At 34.0% G+C, this 13640-nt stretch overlaps 1 protein-coding gene across 1 annotated transcript; it reads left to right on the top strand.

Moving 5' to 3' along the window:
• The first annotated feature begins 1098 nt into the window (after positions 1 to 1098).
• Positions 1099 to 2340, top strand: LOC149065188 (uncharacterized). The gene has a single exon (XM_089254315.1). It carries the CDS (start codon positions 1099 to 1101, stop codon positions 2338 to 2340), a length of 1242 nt encoding a protein of 413 aa, XP_089110441.1.
• Positions 2341 to 13640: the final 11300 nt, after the last annotated feature.

Genomic DNA, 13640 nt, shown 5'->3' with positions numbered 1-13640 from the left:
AGTGTCCCGGCTTTTTCCGGTTTTTACGCGAAGCCTACTTGAATTTTTATTCTTTATTGAAGTTATTTTTTTACTCATAAATTATATTATAATTACAACTATAAATAAGAATATTAATCTCCCACATTTGTCTTGGTGAACGTTTTATTTCGTGGAAGTCATTTTAATCCACTGCAATTTGCAGTAATGCTTCATTTCTCGACATAATGTTTTTTCTGTAATTTCAGCAATATTTGGCAACTCCGTTCCGTTTTGGCGGCATTTATGGTAATAATTGGCGATGTCCCGTATTTGGAATCCCAATTTCCTATATTTCTCTCGAGGAAATATGTCAACCTACTCATTGGCAATTTCGCGATGTCTAGGGTGACCCTAGTATTTTTGGTCGTCCCGACTTTTTCACAAAAGTGCCCCGATTTTTCCCGTATTTTACACGACGCTTACTTGAAGTTTTATTCTTTATTGAAGTCAAAGATTGAAATTATTTTTAAACTAATAAACTATATTATGATAATTACAACTATAAATGAGAATATTTATCTCCCACATTTGTCTTGGTGAACGTTTTTTTCGTGAAATTCATTTTAATCCACTGCAATTTGCAGTAACGTTTCATTTCCCGCCATTGTGATTTTACCGTAATTTTAACAATATTTGGCAACTTTGCTCGGTTTTGACGTCATTTTTGGCGATAATTGGCAATGTCCCGTATTTTAAATCTGAATGTCCCGTATTTCTCTCGAGGAAATATGGTCAGCTTAGTGATGTCTCAAATCTTCCCGTATTTTTATAAGCAAATTGCCTTTATTTTTCTTTAAAAAAAATATGGTCACTTATTTTTAAGATATCCAAAATCACTTGAAATACGGGACTATCAGAGAATATGGATGATATGGTCACATCAGTTCATAACCGTGTTGAGCTTCGTGATGACGATCAGAAGATGGTTTCAGTTGCTGGAAGCGCTGTATAATCGTTTTTCCTCTCATATTGTAAACAACACAATCCAGTGTTCCAGCTGACGTTCCAGCCGCCCAACAGAGGACCCACAGATTGTAGCTAGATATTCGGCCGGTGATCACGATCCCGCATTCAGTCATGACTTCGACGACGATCGAAGATTTGTTCCCGGAGTTGCTGGTGAAGATTTTCTCGCACTACATAGAGTCCGAGGGACACATGGCCTTCTCGAGGAATGTCGTGCCAGTGTGCAAGAAGTGGAGGAGCCTCTCGTCGGCGCCCTCGCTCTGGAAGAGCGTCCACGTTCGGGATTGGAACTACGCCCTGTTTCTCAGCAAGAGGGGATTACTCCGCCACACCAGCAGCCTCAAGGTACCAAGTTGGGATATCAACTACCCTAAAGCTAGGAAGTACGAAGAACGAAATCATCTCGACCCGCTCTATCTATTGGCCGTGCTCCCGAGCATCCGCGATCTCCGCGCTCTGGAGGTTTCGAACAACGCCGTCGACGCCAATACGATGTCGATCGTGGCCAGGCACTGCCCGAACCTGGAACGTTTGCGCTTGAAAAGGGTCGGCCGCGGTGGTGAGGGGCCAGTGACGCTCAAAGAACTGGGCCCGATCCTGGACGCGTGCGGTCCGAAATTGAGGCATCTAAGCTTCATCTGTTGTCAACTGGAGGACAGCGAACAGCTGATCGCAGAGGTCGCTGCTAAATGCCCGTCGCTCGAAGTATTCGAATTGCGCAATCTGTATTTCATTTATCAATCTTTCGACATCATGTGCCCAATGTATAAATTTGTCAGCGGATGCCCCCGGTTACGTAAACTGGTATTATCCGATTGTGATTTCGTTGCAACGGGTGGAAATGATTGTTCCGTTCTCAAAGATTTGACTGTGTTCAAGGCTAAGAGATGTTACTTCAATGGACTGGACGTTTGCAGCTTGCTGAAGAACTCGACGAATTTGGAGCGTTTAGAATTAGACTTGATTGACAGTTTGGTTTTCAACGACGTCTCGAAGATACCATCGAATAAAGTCAGATTCCTTAACATACACCTCAGACACTATATGGATATGAGTTTCGACACTCTCGAAAAGGCCGTTCACAGGTGGAAGCACACATTGTTGGGTCTCAGAATATTGAGATGGGAATGTGATGTAACCAGTGTCCTTAAAATTATTTTAGATGGTAACCCGTGTCCTAAACTCAAAGCATTGTGGGTTGAGAAAGACTATGTCGATCTGAATTTCCTAGAGACATTCGTCCTAAAGTGCCGAAATCTGACTAAACTAACAATTCAGACAGGGAGGAAACGTATGGATTTAAAGGAGTTTAGAAATCGTGGAGAGGTCAAGAAGTTTCTGGCTTGCTTATGAAAGGAGGATGTGGCATGTTCCAAGTCAGGACCGTAATTAGATGCTTGGTCACCCGGGGCAAGTGACGTTTTGGCGCCCCCTTGTAATGTTGAAGGAGAGGTTTGAGAATAAAATTTGTGCCCCTTCTGGTCCAGCACCTGAGACCCGCCTGCTCTCCCTTAGTTGCGGCCCTATGCCAGGGGCTTTTATCAGTGCTCATAGGCTAGTTAGATCATTGGCACATGGCAGCGCTAGACAAATCTTCAAACATTTACATGCCCGAATCAATAGTTTACATGCCTAGAATATATTTTTGGATTTGCTTAATTCATTGTAAAAATGAACGCACAAAATAGCTCCACTTAATAGTTATTAACATTACGTGGTAATCAATAGTTATTAACATAATCCTCATATTAAAAAAACCCTTGCTCGAGGCTGCCAATCTATTTAAATTTTATTAATTTCCCAAGAATTGAGCAAAAATACTCAATATCTTCTCACATACAGCAAATAAAATAGAATTTTAGCTATATAAAACGTGCAGAATAGAAAACTAATCAACACTGTATAAGTACTAACTGTCGGGGGGGGGGGGGGGCTCGTGAAGAAGGCATGCCCCCCCCCCCCGAAAATTACATCATTAATTTAATTCTTTAAATGGATTTGATACCAAGCGCAATGAATACTCATGCTATCATCAACTTTCTTTTAAATCGGTTGTATTTTCTAAGAATATATTTTATAACTTTTTATCATAGAAATTTAAACATCTTTTAAATTATAGAGTAATATTCAGCCGTTTGTTCAGACCTTTTTTTGTAGGTTCCAGTTTTTGTGAAAAGGATCATCAATTTTGTGAAAAAAATGAGTAATTTTGAGGGAAGTGAAATCTAGTTAAACTACAAAATTGTGATTTCATTAATTTCTATTTTGTGAAGGGTCCGGAAAACTGGCCTGAATTTTGGCTGGGTGCAGATCCTTGATATTGTGTTCTATGTAAAACCTCGATAAGTCATCACCTCAAGTTATTGAAAAATTACGGCTTAAGCAGAGTTCCGTCAGATTTCATGTGCAATGTTATGAAAATCATATAAATTTAAAGTAATATGACATTTATTAAAGTATGAATCAAAATGATATATTAATAAAATTTATAGATTGCGAAAGAAAAAATAATAGCAATTTTTTATCTCTTATTACTTAAATTATTGTGGTGAAATGTACTGTACACTTTGATTTATACTAGTAATTTTTAATTTAGACTAACAGAGCAACTGTTAGTCTAAAGCATAGTCTCCCAAACTTTTTATTCCATCGCCCCCCTTCATCAGAAATTTTTTCTTCTCATCGCCCCCCGACTCAAGTAAACCCATAGGATCCTATGTTAAATCAGTAGGTTCTATCGCCCCCTTGGACCATTCCATCGCCCACTTTGGGAAACAATGGTCTAAAGCTATAAGTGGCTTTTCTTCATAATGGAACTCTCTATTGCACATTAATTTTACATATACATCAAACTTAATTTTGGTGTTTGAATTCATCGGTAGTTCATGATGCAACTACAAAGTAATCTCGAACACTTTTGACTTGGTGGAGGGGCCCTGGGCAGGGAAAAGTAAACAGACCTCAACTTGGGAAAGAATGGCTAATTTTTTTCAACAAAGATATTTTGTTTAAATTAGTAGAGCCCATGCTTTCTATGATTATTTATTATCCGTGCCCGTTGCACTTTGACTTCATTAATTTGATTCTTCGATTTACATAATTTTTTATTTCCTTGCACTATACATAATCTTTGACATATCAATAAATTTTGGTTTTGCCGGAGATGCCCTGCTTACGTTGTTTCTTGCGACAGAGCTTGGGTGTCTCGCGGTTTGTTCAGTTTCTCCAATGGAGCCGAGGCAGAAATGAGATCTAGCTTGAACAGTCCCCAACGTTCCAAAAACCTTATTCGGCAAATGAACTTCCCCAGCGTAACTTTCGTTACTTAAACTGTTCCGTTTGGGTATATAGAATTTTATGGTGACTTTTAAGCATATGGCAATGCTGATAACACACACACACAAGCTCTTTTTTTAATGGGAGCCATAAAAATAGTCTGTTCCTCTTTCTCAAACTTTTCCATTGTGACACCTTAACCAAAATTAGTGAAGAGTAAACGAGGGTTTAATACCATTGTGGTCTATGAGAGCTGGAAGGGTCTGAAGAAAAATGACGACTTAACGAGGTTTTACTGTAATTACATTGTTACTAAAAAAATGAATTTATGTTGAGAGCAAAGCAGAGAAGTTCTTGTAAACACAACTTTTACCACCTTGGAAGAGTGAAATTTTAAGAATACGAATACAACGCCACAACAGGCATACAAAATGCCCAACGAGGTGGCTGAGAAAAAGATGCCCATAAAAATATGGATTTCACATATTTCAAAAATACAGCAACCCAATTAAAAATGCAATTAACACAAATTTTAAACAATATATACACATGGTAAAATATTATACAATGCCCATAAAGAATACTTATGGTTGTCTTATTCTAAGAATGGATAGCTTCTCGATTTACCCCAACATGTTTCTCGTATTTCTTTTTAAACATGTCAATTGTGTTACAATTTACTACCTCCGGGGGTAAGCTATTCCATTTATTAACAACCCTATTGGAGAAAAATTCCCTGCGACACCATAACCTTGCATTGTCCCTCACCATCGATACTGGTGTCCCCTTGTAAAAGCAGTCGATTGGCGGTGTACTAAAAGTTCATGGTCCATCCCATTGAAAATTTTAAACACTTCGATCATATCTCCTCGACACCTGCGTTCATCCAATGTAAACATGTTCAAAAAATGAAGTCTCTCTTCATAACTCAAGCCCCGTGTGCCAATAAGGACACGCGTAGCTCTTCTCTGCACCCCTTCAACCAATTCTATCTCCCTCTGTAGGTATGAAATGTATATGAATGTTGTAATGGTCACAGGGAAGCTGATATATATTGCTCAACAAATTTTATGGATTTCATCTAATATTTTACTTTACTTAAAAATCTGTGTATGAATAAAAATGATTTGGTGACAAAGAAAAAAAAGGGGAAATTAGGAATGAAAAATGTGCAAAGAGGAAACTTTAGTGTTTTGATAAAGTTGGGTAAATGTAGTAATGAGCCACTTAACATTTAATTAGTTAGCTTCCAAACTTGAAATAATATTCACTCAATTACTTTTCAATATGAGTCAAACCATTATCCATCATTATCAGCTCACAATTTCAAATTCCCCTTAAATTCATTTTTTTATTTTTAAATCTTCGAATTGTGTCTCACATTACTGGTACATTTACACCTCTTTTTTTTCTTTAAAAAAGTTATACATAAATGATGGTGATTATGATTTGCCCATCACAGAAAATTGGCATGAAGTTCTGAATATATATGTTGCTCACATGCTTTGATGAAAAAACTTAAATGCTCAGATTGGAAAGAGCATGTAACCATTTAAAAAGAAATGTGTTTAAATGATGAACGTTTCATAATCATACAAAATTTGATTAAAGGGGGGTTTGTCGTACTAACAATAACATAATTTATTTGTCCCCAGTCACAATTACGATAATACTGTACAAATTAGAAGTTAACAATATTTCTTTGAGGTGAGTTTTAGAATGTGGGGGCTTATTTCTAAAGAATCTTGGAATAAAAATGAATTGTTAAGAGAAGTTATAAATGATAAAAAAATTTTATGCAAAGAAATGGGTGACATTGACAAAAAAACACTATTTTCGAAATAGATTTTTACTATTTGAATCACATCTTAGCATAGAATGTTATGCATTTGTGTACGAATGAGACTCATCTATATCTAATCCAGTTTACATTAAAATTTTCTGGAAGGAGAAAACAAAGTATATTTGTTTATTCATTTGTTCTTTCTTCTTCCTTTTAATAAAATACACATTAAATGAAAAGTTTCTTTTACATCTTTTTTTAAAATGACTAAATTATTATATGTGAGTATTGCATGTGAATTTCTTAATGAAATATAAAGGATATTGTTACGAACTATATAGACGATAGATGGTGCAAGCCCCACTTCTCAATGTTACGAACTATAGACAATATATGGCGCAACAGTTGCGACTGAACTTTGCGAGAAAGATATTAGCTCTCTGATCAGCTTCTAAATACGTGTAAATTGCTGTTCTGTAAATAAATCTGTGTTTGTCTGTCGAACCGCTTCTTGTTTCGCAATCTCGAAGTCTTGTAGAAATTATCCGGAACAATATTATATAGTTGAATTGGTCTCAATTTTCTTTTGGTATTCAATGGATTTTTTTTGGTTTAACCAACAGAAATGAAATTCCGAAAAATTAATTCTCTCTTGGGGAAATTTTCAAATATTGTCAAGTTTTCATTAAAAACTCTGGCCCTAATTTATACTTGAAAATAATGTTGAATTACAAGTATAAATTCATCTATTTGAGTGATCAATTCTTTGCTAATTCAACCTCTTTTTTTATAACATTAAGGAAAAAATATAATAGCAACGTGGGACAAATATACACTGGGTCATTCCATGTCAAATCACCCGGCCATGACACCCATAGTCTCAGATTTCAATGATTTTTTTTTTTTGTTGCTTTTACCATCCTTATTAACCGTGTGAAATATTATTTGCATATCTCTAAAACCTTTTTGAGAAAAAAAAAAATGTTGAAATTTATCAAAAAATGATGCAGATGACTTTTCCGAGGCTCAATTTTTAAGTGGCATTGTTTGAGAAAATAAATCGTAACTTTTTCAATTTTCAATATATTCATGTGTACTAAAGTGTTCACAAAAACATACAGAATATGAATAAAAATAATTCATACGCTTACATTTGACATTTACATGCAAAAACAATTATGTTAACTTTTTTTTATGGAATTTTTTTTTAGAAAAAATACAATTTTTCAAACATATTTTTAGACCAGAGGCACAGCAGTTACCAAAACAACTTTTATTTTACATTCCTCCTAAACATATGAAGTAAAATACTGGAGAAAAAAAATAATGGTTTTTTGACCGTTAATATATTTATTCTGGCTCGCAACACAAAATTCATCGAAATAAGACTGGATCGCTCCGATTCCAAATCATTCAACTAGATACTGAAATGCATCCCGGATTCCAATTATTATTTTTTGTTTATTGCTTCTACAATTGTTTGTTTAGTAAATGCAAACCTTAGTGGAAAAAAGTCATTTAAATTTAATTTTTTTAATTAATTATTAATTTTTTTAATTTTAACACAATTTTTTAAACACTTTTTTTGGATGCGCAGCATGAATTTTCAATTTAATCCTATTGACATATTAAGAAAGAAGACTTTAGAAGAGTAAACATTATTTTGACAGTTAATACATTTGAGTAACAAAACACAATTGTACTTATATGACTAATTAATTTGTACATTTTGACTTAATATAATGATTCATGCTTAATAAAAAAGAAATTCACATTTTATTTTTCATGTATGCTTATATGTTTATTACAGTATTCACTAAATTTAGTTTCATGCGAAATTAATGCAAATAATTCAAAACAATTAATAAATTTTAAAATTCTAGGATTAAATGAATTCATGAAATAATTAGAAATGTTATTGCAATGCATAGCTGCCAACTTTTGAAAATGAAAATTCGGGAGATTTTCGCGCAAACCCGTATTTTATGCTAAAACCACTCCCTAATAAATACAATAGGGATTTTCCAAACAGAAAAGTTAAAGCGTTGGGAATAAAATCCCTACTCAAAAACTGAAGTCAAATTAAAATAGGGATTTTACACACATGGAAGTTAAACCCTTGGAAATAAAATTCCTACGTAAAAAACAAGTGAAATTGGAGGCCAAAACTTCAATGATGTAAAAATAAATATTGTGTTCAATTAGAAACGCTGTGAACAAACATTCGGCGCGAATGACTCAAAATCATTGGAAGATGAAGGAAAACACCGTCAATTTTTGAAGAACACTGACTTTGTGACACTTGCTTGATGGTTTTTTTTTTCATTTCACGAGTGATGATGGCAGTTTGGACATAAACATGACCGATTTTTATGTCCGTAATACAAGTTGTACAAAAAGGAAAAGTCGGCCCTCTTCTGGAACGTTTGATGAAAGGAAATTCTTCGGAATAAGTATCTTTAAAATTGATTAAATACGTTTTTGCTTATCAGTATTCCTGCTTTGTTATATCGACATCATTTCGAAAGGAAAAAAAGAAGCTTCATGCTCCACAAGAAATTCCTTAGGGATTGTTTTCATAAGCGGGGATTTTTTGTAAATGAAGTAGGGAATTTTTAGAGACAATTAGGGATTTGTGATTTTCGTAAAAATTCGGGAGATTTAAGAACTTTTCGGGAGGTCGAGCGATGAAGCTAAAATTCGGGAGACTTAGCAGCTATGGTAATGTGTCAAATAAGAGTTGGTGAAAAAAAAAAAAGATTTTGGTTTAAATTCACATACAATAAATTCATTTATTGTTGAATAAAATAATTTTTTAAATTAAACCTTCAAATTCAGATTCTAAGAAAAGTGTTCAAATTCCAAATAATCAAAAGAATTAATTTCACTTTTAATTGATCTATAAATATTTCTTATGATGCAACAAAGGCGAACTTTTGCAATCTGATATATTTTTTGATAAAGAATTATTTTGTATTTGGTATTAAAATCCAGATAGTATTAATCATACATATAGATGTATTTTGAAGTTTTTTTAACATGTTTAATATAAAGTTATTTTACCAAAACAGTGTTAATTTTTTTTTAACTTTACTTTTACAGCACATATTTTAATAAACATATATTTAATATATATGATAAATATGAAATGGTTATACTTGTGTGGCAAAAAATTTTACATTATAATATTTTTTGCAGGCCTATAGATTTTTCCCAAGAAATAATTTAAAATTGCTGATAAAAAGCCAGAATATGAGGCATCAAATCACAAAGAATGAAATAATTATCAAATACATCCTGATTGTTGTAGCTGTACAACAATCTGCTGTTAGAGCAGATGGAAGAGAGTAGAATATAAACTATAGCACACTGGTCTTTGTCCTTCAGAGGGCAACTGGTGTCTTGTTTAATTATAAGACTATCACTAGCAGGTGATGATCAAGTCACTGCTGCTGCATCATTGAGAAAACTAAAACAAAAGTGTTAGAACTAAACTGCCCTCCCCACCATCAAATAATGCAAGTCTCAATTATGATCTTGCTGAAGACAGACTACTCCAGGATTAGCAAATTTTTCTTATGATAATCCAATTTCCATTTGAGCTAAATATTTTATATCATTTTGGAATTCAAAGCAAAAAATGCCAGAAAAGACACTTGAAATTTATAGTGTTGAAAAAGAAACTGGATCTGACTGTCATAAAAAATGTTATGCAAATGTGAAAAATCTGTTACCCATTACATCATTGGACCCATCGAACAACAATCTTTTGATCTTGAGGAGTGGAGCAAGTTCTGAACATTTATCTACTGTGTGTAAGAATCATAGAGCTTTAATTCTTTTAAATGTCATGAGAAAAAAATAAAAGGTTTAAAGATATTAAACTTGTATTTTTCACAGAAAATAAATGATCATTTTTGTCGCACCACGGTCATTTTCTGCACATGAGGGCTAATTAGACTGGGACCTACAATTTATTGGCGAATCCTAACGGCATGCTTGTTTTTTATACTCATCGAGAGGTTGGTGCGCTAACCCCTTGATGGGGGGGGACTCCCTGCGGTAGCAATTTTTTGCTGCGGTCAAGTCACTGTTTTTTGTTGTACCCCTGTGTCAGGAAAATTTTCTGACAAGGACGAACCAGGTATCGAACTCGCCATACCTCTAAACATCCTTTGGTACTTTAGGCGAGTATCTTATCAACTGGGCTACAGCGCCTGAAAATAAATGAAATAGATGGTTTTACAAAATCAATTCTAGAGCAAAAGTTATGCCATGCTTCTAGGGACAAAGTTTTTTAAGAAGAAATTACCAGAAAATGAATCTCTAGGGTTAGCCTAAGAGACGTCATTCGTGAGGTTAGAAAACATTTTTTTTCTCGAAATTTTTTTTGAGATATGTACATGAAATTTTGCATGGCCAACAAGGATGGTAGAAATAATAAACAAAAAATAATAATTGGAATCTGGGGTGATGGGTTGAATTTCAGTATCTAGTTGAATGATTTGAAATCGGAGCGATCCAGTCTTATTTCAATGAATTTTGTGTTGCGAGCCAGAATAAATTTATTAACGGTCAAAAAACCATTATTTTTTTTTCTCCAGTATTTAAGAGAAATTTAAAATAAAAGTTGTTTTGGTAACTGCTGTGCCTCTGGTCTAAAAATACGTTTGAAAAATTGTATTTGTTAAGTTTATATAATTTTTTTGCATGTAAATTTCAAATGTAAGTGTATGAATTATTTTTATTCATATTCTGTATGTTTTTGTGAACCCTTTAGTGAAAATTTCACTTGAATATATTGAAAATTGAAAAAGTTACAATTTATTTTCTCAAACAATGCCACTTAGAAATTGAGTCTCGGAAAAGTCATCTGCATCCTTTTTTGATAAATTTCAACATTTTTTTTTCTCAAAAAGTTTTAGAGATATGCAAATAATATTTCACACGGTTAATAAGGATGGTAAAAGCAACAAAAAAATAAAATCATTGAAATCTGAGACTATGGGTGTCCAAAAGGTTTGGTGAGATTCCAAGTAGCTGCCAAGCCTCGCGTCTTGATTTCGTTTTAAAAAACAATTCCTAGTTATTTCGTAAGGTTTTGAGTTGTTTTCTACGCGAGACTTTTTTAGGCGGTCCCACCGCATAAAAAAAAAAATTTTTAAATGTGTTGCAAAAAATATTTTTTATAGCTAATCGTGAAGTTTTGCGTGATTTTTTTTATGCTGTCCCTATCCACCGCACAAAAACAGGTCTGAGTGTATAACATATCGGCGTTACAGTGTGTGGTGTTGCTGGAAAACTATCTTACAGGGAAGACTATTCGTGACGTCATCGAGATCCATCCTGGAATCTCGATGATGATCGCCATTTAAAATTAGAAACTAAAATTTATTTTAGTTTGTAAAATGCCATCAGAATTTTGAAATGTTTTCGAAGTTCCCCTCATAGATTAATAAATTTGAACATTTACAAAAATTTTATGTTTAGAGCAGCAACTAATTTCCCTTTCAATTAGAATTGATAATATGAATGTGGCTCAGTGAATAAAAAATATTTTAATGACATTGTTTTTGTACATTGCCTGTATATCCTTTTGTTTTAAATACAAATTCTAATAAGTCATATAAATGATAAGTCAAATATATATTGCCCGATTTTTCAAAAATATTTGCTTGGGAGCAAAAAAAAAAACACCTAGAAATAAGTGCTAGCAGAGAATTTGTGAAACCTCTATTTTTTCTTATAATTGTTAAATTACCTCTTTCTATAATTTTATTATTCATTAATTTAACATTCAGTGTTTTCCGTATACCATACTAGGTAATAATTGCAATAAAAAAAATCATCAATTTTTCTTTCCAATTGTCAAAAAATACATGCTTGTTGCGTGTTTTAAATGCGAAGTGTGTACACAGTAGGACCAGGGTTTAAGCTACGGTCGTATTTTTCGCAAAATGCGAAAGAAAATCGTAGAATTCGAAAAAAGTAGTAGCCACTTTTGCAAAAATGCATACAGGCGGGAGGCAACGAGTAGACATCCAACCATCAATCATTACATTAGGGGTCATTCAAGTATTACGTCAGCATCGGGGGGGGGGGGGGGTTTGAAGGTTACTTACGTCATTAACCACCCTTTTTTGAAGATATGAAATATTCTAAGCTGCTAACTAAATTTTGCTGACAAGGGGTGGATGGGGTCAGTGTTTTGCTGACAAGGCGGGAGGGGTCAAAAATGGCTAAAAATCTGCTGACGTAATACTTGAATGGCCCCTTAGCATCGTAGCATTTTGCTAAAGCTTTTCCTCCCATTTTCGCTTTTTTGCGAAAGGAATTTTTTTATTCAGCTTAAACCCTGAGTAGGACCCCGGGTTGTGACGTCACAAAAATATGTTTCAGGCTTGTAGTATCTAGGCGGCTTTGATAATACCCTAGCACCAAAGCGGATTCGGTGATAAAAAAAAAGTCGCCAAATCGTGGCATACAGTATATTAGGAATTTACCAATTGGTATTTATAACCTATAAATATTGGTATTTATTCCTAACAAATGAATTTTAAAAGTGATAGAATGAACTGCACTTTATTTTAGATGATATCTGCTATAAACAGATACCTTCCACCTTAAATATAAGTTCAAAGAACCCATTTTAAAATGCAAAGTATTTGAATTATAGTTCCATGTAACAAGTGCAACGTATTTGAACTCAAGTGCACTTAATATTATTCCCGATTTTTTTATACGATAGCTTTAGGCACTATCACATTAGATATCACAAATTCATCGAAACGTCAGTGAAGATTAATGAATTATTCACTGTTTCCGTGTTGTTAGGCCATACTCTTAAGATAGTGATGGGCAAACTACAGCCCACTTAAAGGTTCTATCCAGCTCGCCGCCGATTTCAAAATAATAGCTTTAAAATTTTCCATTTCGGTATTTAAGAGGGGTGCCTTTTTTTTACGTATGGAAAATATACTTGTGAAAATTTAGATAAAAATTTTAAAACTTTTGCAATAACCAGGGGTGAGAAGTGACAAAGTCCATTTCGGAACAGCAAAATTCAGGATTCTGAGCAGATATTTAAAAAATTGGAGCAGCGAAATTAACTTGCAAGAATATTTTCGTTACCCCACCCCCTTTTTCAAAATACAACTGCATTGTCTTTTGTTGTCAAACATCTTTTCATCAGCTTGTTTTTTTTATTTTTGGTGTTTCACGCTTTTGACACCTTGTTTAAAAGAGCGGCTGTCATAAAATATTTCACACCAGTCTATTTAAGATGATCTTACTTACCGAGGGCACTATTTGCTGTCTGGAAACACAGCCCTTCAAAAATGGGCCCCAACTTTTCTATAAGTTTTCAATTTTTTATACTCTGAAAGAAATTGTTTCAAAGCGGGAGCGAATTTCAGAAGAATCAACAAGATTTTTAGCGATTCAGCACTCGTTGTTTGGCAAAGTTTCTAAATTAGCATTCGTAATTCAGCAGACATGCTCTTTTCACGAAACATCGGGATCTGACGCAATGACAATTGATTACGGTAATTTCTGCTGTTTCCAGTGGAGACTTTTTTAAAACAGAAACTGACTC

Source organism: Pholcus phalangioides, unplaced genomic scaffold (genome assembly GCF_987345545.1).
Source record: "Pholcus phalangioides strain wild (caught in Gottingen) unplaced genomic scaffold, Ppha-v1.0 ptg000041l_1, whole genome shotgun sequence".
Taxonomy (NCBI): Eukaryota; Metazoa; Arthropoda; class Arachnida; order Araneae; family Pholcidae; genus Pholcus; species Pholcus phalangioides.
This window is presented reverse-complemented; position numbering and strand designations above follow the sequence as displayed.

What these genes read in the sequence shown, in the direction of transcription:
- LOC149065188 (XM_089254315.1), top strand. Translation starts at nt 1,099, where the DNA reads ATGACTTCGACGACGATCGAAGATTTGTTCCCGGAGTTGCTGGTGAAG.